Source organism: Pocillopora damicornis, chromosome 12 (genome assembly GCF_964200805.1).
Source record: "Pocillopora damicornis chromosome 12, jaPocDami1.2, whole genome shotgun sequence".
Lineage (NCBI taxonomy): Eukaryota > Metazoa > Cnidaria > Anthozoa > Scleractinia > Pocilloporidae > Pocillopora > Pocillopora damicornis.
Window position 1 is genome coordinate 13,721,548 of NC_142681.1, and position 14,518 is coordinate 13,736,065.

At 41.7% G+C, this 14,518-nt stretch overlaps 2 protein-coding genes across 3 annotated transcripts in view; one reads left to right on the top strand and one right to left on the bottom strand.

The window, feature by feature from the left end:
- The window catches only part of LOC149036606 (uncharacterized), a 102,302-nt gene that overhangs the window by 17,216 nt on the left and 70,568 nt on the right, over positions 1–14,518 (bottom strand). The window lies entirely within an intron of this gene.
- LOC149036607 (tetratricopeptide repeat protein 28-like) lies at positions 364–11,376 on the top strand. Of its 2 annotated transcripts, XM_089189293.1 has the most exons (3): positions 364–1,773; positions 2,014–3,431; positions 3,552–5,104. In XM_089189293.1, the coding sequence occupies exons 1-3, from the start codon at positions 789–791 to the stop codon at positions 5,085–5,087; spliced, it is 3,939 nt and encodes a 1,312-aa protein (XP_089045419.1). In that variant the 5' UTR covers positions 364–788; the 3' UTR covers positions 5,088–5,104. The 2 variants fall into 2 exon arrangements, with proteins under 2 accessions (XP_089045419.1, XP_089045420.1); XM_089189294.1 differs by lacking the exon at positions 364–1,773 and adding an exon at positions 11,025–11,376 and having other exon boundaries at positions 3,430–5,083.

A 14,518-nucleotide genomic window follows, 5' to 3' on the forward strand; every position in this document is an offset into this window, starting at 1 on the left:
ACTATTTACGACAGTGACCCAGTGAGTTAAGTCTAGTTTCTACGGTTCGCTTACCTGCGAGTTAACAAAGTTGATGGACTTCAACACGGAAGCTGAGTCAGTTCAGTAGTAAACTTGGTCTGCTGTCATTTCCAATTCTTCTCCAATAATTCTGGAGAGCCTCACGCAGATAACACTGACTGTCAGTTCCAATATTGGAATTGAAATTTCATGTATGGGACTTGCTTCTTCCATGACAAATGCACAGTGAACTTGGTTAATTACATTTTTTCAAACGGATGTAAACGACGGCTGAAATTCATTATCATGGCCAATTTACATTGTCAACTCAGTTGGTAAAGCCAAATATTTTTTTTAATACCCCACCAAAGTTTCTTCAAAAACTTACCCCGTTGTTTATAGAAACTATGCATGTGGAAAGTTCTCATTGCAAAAGTTAAGATAAAGTCTGTCAGTTTTTTTTTATCTTTGTCCAATGACTTTAAAGTCATGTAATGTTCTGCAAAAATCCCAACTTGAGGAAAATGAAAGGTGACCAACTGACTTCTTCACTTTTTTGTTTTTTTTCTGTTTTTAAGTGGATATTGTGAATTCTAACACTTTCAGCTTGTTACAAATAGTTTCCGGGTGTAATCGACCCAGCCCGTTTTTGTAACTTAACATGTGTGTTCCTGTTTGAAGTGACTCGTTATTAATCAAGATTATCGACCATTTAGTATTGTGTTACTAAAAATAATGTTTCCCTGATAACAGTTGAGGATTGCAATGGAAACCTAACAGCAGAAGCCATGACACCTTTCATGAGCCTCGCCTTATTTGTTGCCCTGTTCTTGCTCAACTCAGATCGCATTCAGAAAGCCATTGAGATATGCAGCGAATGTTTGATTTTGCTTAATGGCACCGATCAAAACAGCAAAGACCGATTTGATTCAGCACTGCTACAATTTTACAGCGACATCTACACCATTCTTTTCAGCGCTTATCGTCATATCTCTGACTACATAAATTCGGAAAGATACGGAAGGAAACTGTTTGACTTATACAGAGGGTTTGGAATTATGCTTTATAAACGTGGCGAAAGCCTAAAAGCAAAGGAATATTTTGAGAGGGCCCTTGCCATAACAACCAAAATTGGCGACAGACGAGGGGAAGCATCATGTTATGGAAACCTAGGTACTGTGTTTACGTCGCTTGGCCAATACGACAAGGCTGAAGAGTATCTCCAAAAAGCGCTTGTCATCACAACTAAAATTGGCGACAGACAAGGGGGAGGATCATGTTATGGAAACCTAGGTACTGTGTTTAAGTCGCTTGGCCAATACGACAAGGCTGAAGAGTATCTCCAAAAAGCGCTTGTCATCAGAACTGAAATCGGCGACAGACAAGGGGAAGCATCATGTTATGGAAACCTAGGTACTGTGTTTACGTCGCTTGGCCAATACGACAAGGCTGAAGAGTATCTCCAAAAAGCGCTTGTCATCACAACTGAAATTGGCCACAGACAAGGGGAAGCATCATGTTATGGAAACCTAAGTACTGTGTTTAGGTCGCTTGGCCAATACGAAAAGGCTGAAGAGTATCTCCAAAAAGCGCTTGTCATCACAACTAAAATTGGCGACAGAAGAGGGGAAGCATCAAATTATGGAAACCTAGGTACTGTGTTTAAGTCGCTTGGCCAATACGACAAGGCTGAAGAGTATCTCCAAAAAGCGCTTGTCATCACAACTGAAATTGGCGACAGAGAAGGGGAAGCATCATGTTATGGAAACCTAGGTACTGTGTTTACGTTGCTTAGCCAATACGACAAGGCAGAAGAGTATCTCCAAAAAGCGCTTGTCATCACAACTGAAATTGGCGACAGAGAAGGGGAAGCATCATGTTATGGAAACCTAAGTACTGTGTTTCTGTCCGTTGACCAATACGACAAGGCTGAAGAGTATCTCCAAAAAGCGCTTGTCATCAGAACTGAAATCGGCGACAGACAAGGGGAAGCATCATGTTATGGAAACCTAGGTACTGTGTTTACGTCGCTTGGCCAATACGACAAGGCTGAAGAGTATCTCCAAAAAGCGCTTGTCATCACAACTGAAATTGGCGACAGACAAGGGGAAGCATCATGTTATGGAAACCTAGGTACTGTGTTTAGGTCGCTTGGCCAATACGACAAGGCTGAAGAGCATCTCCAAAAAGCGCTTGTCATCAGAACTGAAATTGGCGACAGAGGAGGGGAAGCATCATGTTATGGAAACCTTGGTATTGTGTTTAATTCGCTTGGCCAATACGACAAGGCTGAAGAGTATCTCCAAAAAGCGCTTGTCATCAGAACTGAAATTGGCGACAGACGAGGGGAAGCATCATGTTATGGAAACCTAGGTACTGTTTTTACGTTGCTTAGCCAATACGACAAGGCTGAAGAGTATCTCCAAAAAGCGCTTGTCATCAAAACTGACATTGGCGACAGACAAGGGGAAGCAACTGACTACGGAAACCTAGGTATTGTGTTTACGTCGCTTGGCCAATACGACAAGGCTGAAGAGTATCTCCAAAAAGCGCTTGTCATCACAACTGAAATTGGCGACAGAGAAGGGGAAGCATCATGTTATGGAGTCCTAGGTACTGTGTTTAAGTCGCTTGGCCAATACGACAAGGCTAAAGAGTATCAGCAAAAAGCGCTTGTCATAAGAACTGAAATTGGCGACAGACGAGGGGAAGCATCATGTTATAGAAACCTAGGTACTGTGTTTGAGTCGCTTGGCCAATACCACAAGGCTGAAGAGTATCTCCAAAAAGCGCTTGTCATCACAACTGAAATTGGCGACAGAGAAGGGGAAGCATCATGTTATGGAAACCTAGGTACTGTGTTTGGGTCGCTTGGCCAATACGACAAGGCTGAAGAGTATCTCCAAAAAGCGCTTGTCATCAGAACTGAAATTGGCGACAGAGAAGGGGAGGCAACTGACTATGGAAACCTAGGTACTGTGTTTCTGTCCGTTGGCCAATACGACAAGGCTGAAGAGTATCATCAAAAAGCGCTTGTCATAAGAACTGAAATTGGCGACAGACGAGGGGAAGCATCATGTTATGGAAACCTAGGTACTGTGTTTGGGTCGCTTGGCCAATACGACAAGGCTGAAGAGTATCTCCAAAAAGCGCTTGTCATCAAAACTGAAATTGGCGACAGACAAGGGGAAGCAACTGACTACGGAAACCTAGGTACTGTGTTTAGGTCGCTTGGCCAATACGACAAGGCTGAAGAGTATCTCCAAAAAGCGCTTGTCATCACAACTGAAATTGGCGACAGAAGAGGAGAAGCATCATGTTATGGAAACCTAGGGACTGTGCTTCAGTCGCTCGGGCAATACGACATGGCTAAAGAGCATCTCCACAAAGCGCTTGCCATCTTAACTGAAATTGGTGATAAGGAAGGGGAAGCAGCAGCTCTTGGAAACCTTGGAATTTTGTTTAGAACTGTTGGTGATTTTGAAGCTTCGGAAGTATGCTTGGAGAAAGCTTTATTCATATCCAGAGATATTGGAGATGGAAGAACAGAGTTTGAAATCCTCCGAGGCTACGCCGTTTTGTATTTATATCAAGATAAAATCAAAGACTCACTGTCGTGTCTTTACCTGTGCATTGAAAAGTATGAGGAGCTGAGATATTTCTTGGGCGCCAATGATCAGTTCAAAACATCACTTCTGGAGGACACAGGAATATTCCCCTACAAGCTGCTTTGTACTTTGTTTTGTGACACCGGAAATGCTCGGGATGCTCTTTATGTTGAGGAGTTGGGTCGAGCTAGAGGCCTATCAGACTTAATGGCAGAGAAGTACTCGGTTGAAACGCACATCTCTGCTAATCGACAATCTTGGTTTGGCATTGAGGACATTTTAAGAAAGAAAAGAAACTGTACTTGTCTGTACATTTCTTATTTTCAGAATCGTCTACATTTGTGGATCTTGAAAACAAGTGGAGTCCTTCACTATAGAAGAGTATCACCAGAAGAGAATCTAGTTCAGGCTGGGTTACCCAAAGATTTGTCTTTGAGTCAATTTTTGGATTATAATTTCCGGAGTCTTGGTATTTTGCCCACTAAAGATTGTGAAGATCGGTCTTTAAATACGATTAAATTGCAACCTCTCTCCCCCGCGCAAAAGAGCTCAGCAAGATTGCGACTCGTGGAGGAGGACAAGGACGAGGACGAGGGCGAGGACGAGGACGAGGACGAGAAAGTGATTTCAAGCCTATATTTGTGTTACAAAATGTTCATTGCCCCCGTTTATGATTTGCTTGATGAGCCTGAAGTCATTATTGTTCCTGACCGCAGGTTGTACAAAGTTCCCTTTGCTGCCCTGAGTGAAAAGGAGGGAGCCGAATACTTGTCAGAGACTCATAAGATCCGTATCATTCCTTCGTTGACAACACTCAAGAACATTCAAGATAGTCCAGAGGACTATCACAGCAACACTGGTGCCTTGGTAATAGGCAATCCCAAGGTTAATTGGCTGCAACCATTGCCAGGTGCAAGAAAAGAAGCGGAGATGGTCGGACGACTGGTGGGTGTTCCGCCTCTAGTTGAAGAGAAAGCAACGAAGCAGGCGGTACTTGAGCGGATAAGTTCAGTGAGCTTGATACATTTTGCTGCCCATGGTAACGCGGAAAGAGGGGAAATTGCACTCTCCCCCATTCCTACTCCCAACAGTCAAAACGCTATCCCACCGAAGGAAGCTTACATGTTGACGATGGCTGATGTCTCACGAGTGAAAGTCAGAGCTAAACTGGTGGTACTTAGCTGCTGTCACAGTGGAAGTGGAGAGATAAGAGCCGAGGGAGTTATAGGAATTGCCCGTGCGTTCTTAGGATCCGGTGCTCGCTCGGTGTTGGTTGCGCTGTGGGCCATTCCAGACTCAGCAACAGAGAAGCTTATGAGTCGGTTCTACGAACACCTCATTGAAGGAGAAAGTGCCAGTGAATCCCTTCATCAGGCCATGAAGTGGATGAGAAAAAACGGCTTGAACCAAATCTCTGAGTGGGCTTCGTTTACGCTGATTGGAGATGATGTGAGACTCGAGTTTGACAAGCAGAGGTAAGACTCCGTGAGAACAGGTATTTCATAAATTAAAGTTAAATTAGATGTGAGGATGGTTATGACTTACTGGTCGTTGACCGGATGGGGATCCTCTGTTACCTTGAACATCAAGGCTAGTTTAATATCTATCTATATATACATATACATATATATATATATTTATATATATATATATATATATATATATATATATATATTTATGCATGCTCACTAGTTTTTCTAGTTTGAGCACTCTGGCATGGCTTAAGTGATCCCACATGTGTGAGATCACTTGGGGTGGCTTTATGGCCTTACCTCCATCCTAGCATCAGCACTGCACTGATTCGGCCCAGAAGGCCGAAAAAGTACTGAAAGCTTCTCGGCCTCTTGGGTAAGGTTAAAAGGCTTATGAAAAGTTTATTTTCCTTGCTTTTGCAGCAATTGGTCAACATGGACAGCCAGGAAAGTGAAAATATCAGCCAGTTTACTACAGATAACTCGACAGCGAATCCAGGAGACGTCGTAGACGCAAGCGTGGTAGAAGGTTCACAGTCCTGGGGCGCAGACGTGGAAATCGAAATCCCTGAGGTACTAAAAAATCTGGAAAATAAGGGTGTGAAATTTCAGGCCGTGCCTTTTTTGAATGCTCCTAGTCAAAGTAGAATCACGAAGGATCGCTCTATTTATTTTAGCGTTGATACAACCGTCACATCGCAAATAATTCTCGAAGCTTTTGACGCGGCAGAAATCGATATTGACGCTATCACCGGAATCCAGAGAAAGGCGTCCAATAGATCTTGGATCGTGACTTTTAAGAGCCGTGCAGCTAAAGAAGCCGCTCTTGAAACACCTTTTGTCGTGATTGCCGGTCTCAAAGTGTTCCTGGGCGACTGCGAAAATCGTTTGGTCCTCGTCAAGATCCATGAAGCCCCCGCTGAACTACCCGACACTGCCGTGATTGGCCGACTCAGCCACTACGGTCGTGTCCTTTCATTTCGGCGCGACAAAATTGCACAACATATCGAGAATGGAGTAAGAACGGCTCGAATGGCGCTACATCGAACTATCCCTGCCAACATCAACATAGCTGGTGAACCTATCAAAATATGGTACCCAAATCAGCCAAAAGCTTGCCGGAATTGTGGAGCTACTGACCACATGGCCAAAGACTGCTCTGCAGTCCGTTGTTTTAATTGTGAATGCCCTGGGCATCGAGCTCAAGAATGTAAAGACTCGCCAAGATGTTCCGTTTGTTTAGCGGACAACCATTCCATGCCTCAATGCCCCTTCCTGCTCTTCAGCGCGAACGTCGATAGTGAGCCAACGCCACCTAAAACTGAAAAGGAAAAGAAACAAGAGCGAGCCCAGCGCGCCAAGGAAAGAGAAGAAAGGCAGAAAAAACTACAACAACAGAGAGAACAACAGCGACAACAAGAAGAACAACAGAAATTACTAGAAAAGCAGGAACAGCAACAACAACAGAAACAACAAGATCAAGAGAAACAACGAGAACAACAACGCGACGAAGGTAGAAGAGAACGACCAAGAGAACGAAGAGACGAGCGAGGGAGGGACGATCGAGAAGAACGAAGAGATGACCGGAGAGACGGTAGAAGAGAGAGAGATAGAAGCGATCGAGATTATTATCGCGGCCGCGATGACCGCGATAGATCTTCCCGCCGTGACTACTCTGGCTCCGAAACTGATGATGATGGATGGGAGAGAGTTAAACTTAGGAGAAGGCGGTACAGATATTAATTTTTTATTTATATTCAATGAGTAAGCTTAAAATAATTTCTCTAAATGTGCGAGGACTCGGGTCCTCCAGTAAAAGTCGAAAAATTATTCAAGAATTAAATTATTCAAACTGTGACATAATCCTTTTACAAGAAACACATGTCTCATGCAAAAAACAAGCGGAGGAATTCGAAATACTCTGGCGCGGCAAATGTCTGTGGTCCTTCGGGACTGGCAGGTCTGCCGGTGTTGCCATCCTCTTTTCTCTAAACTTTCCAGGCAAAATTATCCGTTTTTTGACCGATTCCGAAGGAAGAATATTGAGCTTACTCATTGACTACTATAATTCTAAACTAAATTTAGTAAACATTTACTCTCCCAATACTATTTCGGATCGTAAAAGTTTTTTCTCTTGTCTGCACAATTACTTTCTCCCCCAAGGGGACCTAGTGATCGGGGGAGACTTTAATTGTGTGGACAATGTCCTAGATAAATTAAATTGTTCCGCCATCCTATTGTCTGATCAAAAGCTTCTCCGATCCCTTTGTGCTGACTTCTCACTTACAGACATTTGGCGCAAAAACAACCCGCGCAAAGTAGCTTTCACCTGGTCTAATAAAGACCATACCCAGGCATCTAGAATTGACCGCTTTCTCGTCGCTAAAGGCTTAACCCTAGTAACGAAATGTAATATTCTTCCATGCGTATACGACCTATCCGATCATGACTTTGTAAAAATTGAACTAACGACTAACCCTTCTAATCACGGTCCTGGAATTTGGAAGTTCAACAGCTCTTTACTCTCAGATGTAGAATTTAAAAACATTATGTCAGAATCGATTAACAACTTTAAGCTTAAAATCCCCGAATTCGCCTCCCTTCGCGAATGGTGGGATGCTCTAAAAATTGAAATCCGCAAAACAAGTATTTCATACTGTATCCGTAAACAGAGAACAGCAAATGCCAAAAGAATCCTAATTACTAAGCAATTAACCCATGCTAAAAACGCTTTACATTCTAATCGCTTAAATAACCCAGGTGTAATTAGCGATTTGGAAAGCCAATTGTCCTCTCTGATCTCGAAAGAAGCCGAAGGAGCTAAAGTCCGCTCCCGAGCACAATGGTTCGAAGAAGGTGAGAAACCAACACGCTATTTCTTCCGTCTGGAGAAAAAACGAGCTGACATGAATAGTTTTGAATCTTTTTTTGACGAGAACGGTGTTCTCAGAAATTCTCAAAATGATCTTGAAAGAATTTTAACCAATTTCTACAAGAATTTATTCACCCAAGATCCTCTTGATATGCGAATTCAAACTGAAATAATTGACGGCCTCGAATTTTCACTGACTGATTATGAGCGCAATCTATGTGAAGGCCCTTTTTCTAATAAAGAATTACTTACTGCATTGGAAGGCCTTCAGACCGGCAAGTCACCTGGTTCTGATGGTCTCCCAACAGAATTTTACTCGTGTTTTTGGAACGATTTGAGCGAATCTCTCCTTTCTGTTTTGAACGAGGCCTTTCTTGCTGGCTCCCTCGCGGATAGCCAGTACGAGGGCCTCCTACGACTCATCCACAAAAAAGATGATCGACGCCTCGCAAAAAATTGGCGCCCAATTTCCTTGTTAAACACTGACTACAAGTTAGCATCTAAAATCATCACTGAACGATTGAAAAAAGTCATGAACTCCATCGTGCATTCAGACCAAACGTGCGGCGTGGTCGGCCGCACTATCTTCTCAAATTTGGCCTTACTTCGTGATGCCCTCGACATGATTGACAAAACTAATGAACCGGGTATTCTCATTTCCTTAGATCAAGAAAAAGCTTTTGACCGAGTTGACCACGAATTCATGATGAGAGTATTGCGTAAATTTGGTTTCGGCCCCTCCTTTTGTGGGTGGGTCGAACTATTTTATTCTAAAGCCTTCTCTAGAATCATTGTTAATGGCTCCCTGTCCCCCCCTGTCCACTTAAGAAGAGGGGTGAGACAGGGATGCCCATTATCTCCTCTCCTTTATGTGCTAGTTTCAGAAGTATTATCAACGCAAATCCGTAATTGTAAAGATATTGAAGGTTTCCTGCTCCCCGGAGCAGGGGGCCTTCAATATAAAATATCCCAGTACGCTGACGATGCTACTTGCATCTTAAAATCCGAAAGATCTCTTTCTTCACTTCTCCGAGTCGTATCAAAATTTGAACAAGGATCTGGCGCTAAACTGAACACGTCCAAATCAGAAGCAATGTGGTTAGGAAAATGGCGAACTAGAATTGAATCTCCCTATGGCCTCAAATGGGTCACTAAAATGAGAGTGCTTGGTGTTTACTTCTCAAACGGCCTCGTCAATGTCGACGACGACAATTGGCGGGCCAAATTAGACAAACTAAGTTCGGTTCTAAATCTTTGGAAACAAAGAGACCTGTCTTTTATCGGTAGGACCTTAATTGTAAATACTTTAGGCGCAAGCCGTTTATGGCACGTTGCTAAAGTCATCCCCCCACCCCGTTGGGTGCACGATAGCTTTAAGTCGATCATTTGGCCTTTTATCTGGAGAGGAAAAATGGAAAATGTTAGTCGCGATCGCTGTTGTGCGCCCCCATCATCCGGGGGCCTCAACGTCGTTAATTTTAAAGCTAAGTGCGCTAGCCTGCGCCTTTCTGTTTTTTCCAGTTTAAGAGATGACTTTGGCACATCCAAATGGCATTACCTAGCTCGATATTTTTTAGGACATAAGCTAACTATTCTAGATCCCCGTTCTTCTTTTCCCACCAATTCTGCTCCCTCTTCCTTCCTTCCTTCCAATTACTACCGCCTTTGTCTAGATAATTTCCGTACCTTGCATCAGAAAACTGGTGCCTTACCTGATTTACTCACCGGTAAGAATTTATATCTTTTGTTGCTTGACCCCGTCTGCGTTGCACCCCGGTGCTCCGGTTTTTGGACGTCTGCTATGGACCGCCCCATCAATCGTTGGGCCTGGGTGTGGCGCAAGTCTCGCCTAAAGCTAATTGAAAACAAGAAGAACGATCTAATTTGGCTATTGATCCATAGAATGATCCGCGTAAGATATCTCCTTAAGTCTTGGGGATACATCAATAATGACAAATGCGCGATCTGCGGAAAAACGGAAACTATTGAACACTGCTTCTTGGGATGTCCCAGAGTTGTGAAAGTCTGGGACCACTTCTCCCCCCTTTTCCGTGCTCTACTCGACTCCCCCTTCTCTATCTCCCCTACATCTATCTACTACCCTTTTTCCCTAGACCAATCTACCACCGCTATATCCTTATCTGACTTTCTCAAGGCAACCATCATATATTGGTGTTGGCTTGCCAGAAATAAAGCTACCTTCGAAGGTTCTCTTTTGAGCTCCAACGCGATTATAGACTTAATTAAGAAAGATGTCCAACTCAGAATTCTTAGTAACGACACTGATACCTTAAGGAATTTTTGGTCTTTTAAAAACGTACTTTGTTCGGTCGACGCTGGTAAGCCCATCTTCTTCCCCTCTCTTGCTCCCCCCTGAACCTTTGCATATAATAAAACTTGTTAAATCTCGCCCATGAGGGGTGCTTACTCCGGGCTACAGGCCCGCGCGCTGTTTGCGCCCCACATGGTCTGAAATATCTCTTTGTAAATAGTAAATAGAAAACTTTTAAATAGAACTTTGTTACCTCTTACAGGTGGGCGCTTACTCCGGGCTGTTATAGCCCGTGCGCTGTTCGTGCCGCCTGTAAGAGAAAATATCATTAGTTAATTGAGACCTGTAATTACCTAAATAACTCATAATTTAATTCGAATACTTTAATCAATTAGAATTGTAAATAGATATCATTGACGAAATAAAACTGCCTGGTCTCCAGGCTTTTATATTAAAAAAAAAAAAAAAAAAAAGTACTGTCTGCAGTTAGTTATATATTTATATATATATATAAATATATTTATATGTATATATATAGTGTGCGTGTATATATATACGCACACTTTTTTTCCTTTTTGAAGAGTTACTATCTCCGCCCTCTGGTGTAAAGTATAGAATCTCACAGATGACTCTCTACCAATGAGATACAAGTAATAGCCAATTATTTTTTTTATATCGTGCTTGGTGTAATTGTGTTTGCTTTATATCCAAAATATTAATTGAGGTAATAATAAATTGGGTTATTTCAAATATATGACTTTCATATATTCTTAACCATTTATTCAAATTTTTTCTTGCAGGAAAAAAGACCCCGATAGAGTAAATAATGACAAGTACTCGAAGGGAACAGAGTTAAAAGACTTTTAGATGGATAAATTAAATAGAAATAAGTAGAGAAAATACTCTATCCGGTATTTCATCGACATTAAAAAAAAAGAGCTATCCCAGGTTAGGGGAGATTTATTCCAATTTTTGGTGCTTTCTTTTCTAATATTCTCAGGAGGAGGTAATGGTTAAGTACTCAACAATTTTTTGTTTTTCACGCAAAAATTATATTCTAATATAATAGGCACGAAACAATGTTGACCTACGTAAGGCTTTTGAGTAAAACGAATTCAGTAAAGTATTTTAAGTATTAAACAAACCACTAAAATCTGGTTTAATTTTTGTGATTTCAAGCCTTTTGTAAGGTTTAGTTATTAAGAATACCTTCCATATTTCAAGAATGAATTTGAAGTAGCATCTGAAGCGATCTTGTCAACCACGCCTCTGTTTTTGTCAATATACGGGTAACTGCGGAGAGATTCGTTTATTCTAACTAACGAATAAAGGGGTAAGTTTCTAAAGAAACTGTGGTGCTGCGTCGGTGGGAGAGTATAGCAGGTAATTTAGTGTTAACAACTGGGTTGAAAACGTAAATTAGCCACCGTAAAGGGTAAAAAAGCTGACGTTTCGAGCGTTAGCCCTTCGTCAGAGCGATTGACGAAGGGCTAACGCTCGAAACGTCAGCTTTTTTACCCTTTACGGTGGCTAATTTACGTTTTCAACCCAGTTGTTAACACTAAATTACCTGCTATTCTAACTAACGCCTAGCAGGAGTCGTGCCGGCACGTAAACACTTTTAAAGTGGCGTTAAGATAGGATTCGCAAAAGGAGAAGCGTTGCGCATCCTAAAAATAGGTCCGAAGCACTTCACATTTAAAAAAATCGTACAGAGCTTAAAAATACGACTAAAAGAGGGGAAAGAGTATACCTGACGAACTTCTGGAGAAATACGTGTCTGAAGTTATCTGCTCCAGTAGAGAAGGATGTCTTCCGGCTTTACAAAAGCTCAAGAACACGCTGATGTGGAAATGTTACATTCAAAATCACATCGCCAAAAAAACATTAAAGTATATCCTGGCCAGAACTGATCTTTGGAGACAAGTTTAAAATCGCTTGCAGATGGCGGGAGTGTCATGCGGGCATGTCAATACTTCAATTTTTAACTGGTCACTTGCCTCTTGTGCTATGCACCCTGCGCGAAGCTTGTCGACTCTTAAATGCAGAAAAATCTTTGCCAATTGGCTATGAGTTAGATCTCTGAAATATGGTAGTAATCATGTCTTGGAATAAAGAGATCATCTGTTGTAGAATAAGTTGATTCGTAACACCCTGTTTGTGAGGAATAACAGCGAAACCAGTCGCTGGTTCCCTTTCATCAAGAGCGTTACTATTTGTAACTGGTTTTTGGCAGTTACGGAGAAAAATTTTTGTATAGCCATTTGCCCATTTGGATTTTAGTGTAGAGCGAAACAACGTCGAAAGATAATAATTCTTCACAAGCGTTAAGAGTTTTATCTTTTATGAAATCCGCAAATTCGCAGGAATTTTTGACAGCGTAATCAGTATTCCCAACAACAGGCGACAAAATTCTCGCAAGATAACCAGAAATTGCATAAGTCGGAGAATTAACAAAAGACACAACGGGTCTCAAAGGAATTCCCGGTTTATGAATTTTATAAAAACGTGGACATAAGCCGTCACTACTGTCTAACATTTTGTACGTAGAGTCACTAATTTTACCAGCTTTTTGCAAATCAAGCAACATTTTGTTTAACTTTCTTTGAGGTTTTACTGGTAGGATCAGAGTTTAAGACAGCATACGTACTCTTGTCATAAAGCAGAGTCAAAGCTTTGTCGTGATATTGCTGTTTGTCCATAACCACAACAATTACCCTTGCCAGCAGATAATACGAGCCTGTCCGGATCCTTTTTGAGAGCTATAAGTGCATTGGAAACATCCTTTTGAATGTTTTTGGGGGGAGGTTTAGATCGTGACGATGGTGGTTTGCTTCCTGACGCTTATATACACCTCGTCAGAAAAAAAAAGGCCGCTAATTAGTGATCATATAAAAGGACCCCTTGTTACAGCGTCCAGATCACCCCTGATGAAGGCACTAGACAGGAGTGTCGAAACGTTTGGTCTATGAATTGTAACTTCGGTTACATTCATTAAATCTGCAAACCAGAGTAGCATCAAACTATGTCTGATTGGCCAGCTGGTTGCCGTGTGAACTTTAATGTATTACATAAGAAGGCATTTGCTTACCTTGGCTCCTTTGATCACTGAACCAGTCGGCCTACGGTTGATGAAGTTCGGGATCTTTTGGTCGGTAATAGCCCATGGAAGCGCGCTTGACAAGGTGATACAAGATGTCCTGCTGATTGCGCCACTTCCAAACCATTGATTTGGAAATTCCGTATTCCCTCGCTATCTCTCGATTGTTGTTAACAGCTTCAGCTTCAATTACGATTTTCAACTTAAAGTTGAGACAGTAAGAATGACGGCGAGTGTTTTGCATGATTGTGCTGAATGTAGACTTGGCAAGATAATGTTCACCAGGTGAAGTAAATTTGCGACTACTGATTTTGTTGATCGAATTGTTTTTATACTTTAAAACCATGTTTCCCGAGAGGGAAGGCTAAAAATTAATGTGTACCGATAGGTTGCATTAAATGTGTGACTTTTTTTGCCTTTTGTTTATCACTGTGATTAAATGTGTGACATTTTTCGGCTTTTGTTTATGTGTGTGACCTTTTGCTTTTGTTTAATCAAGGCTTTTGTTTGTGCGCGTGGTCGCGTGTGCGACAATTCTGCTTTTGTTAATTAACGGTAAACTAAAATCAATACGCGACTTTTTCGCTTTTTTGTAAGTTTATGAAAGAATTTACAATAAACTTGACCGATCTTTACTCCCCAAACAACGATGCGCCTTATAACCAAGTATTTTAGCGATATTTTCAGTTTGAAAACATGCAATAATGAAATTGCTTAATTGGGGGTGCGTCTTATAGCCGAGTGCGCCTTATAACCGAATAACTACGGTAGTATGGAGGTAATTACCAGCACTGATCTGGTTCTTACTTGTTCTGCACTTTTCCATGCAGACCGTTCCTGTGAAACGATCATAATCCATGTATTTTGTTTTGAAAGGCACCAAATTTAAAACTAAAAAGTTTAGTCCAGTTGCAATGTGATGAATGACTTGCTAACTTTTCTTGCTCAAATTCTACTGAGGAATATTGGCCATCCGTTGTTTTTGTGAGGAACTCAGGAAAATGTTCTCTTGTATGGCCCTCAGGCTTGGTAAGAAGTTATCATTTGCAGTTAAGGCTGAATTAATCTGCTGCAAATTTACATTTATAAAATGAATGAGAGACAGTTGATTTCATTTTGATTCATATTTTATATTTTTAGTATGGTTGACGTGGTGGGCATGGTCACCACATCCACCGTGTAGGAGTGGCCTCT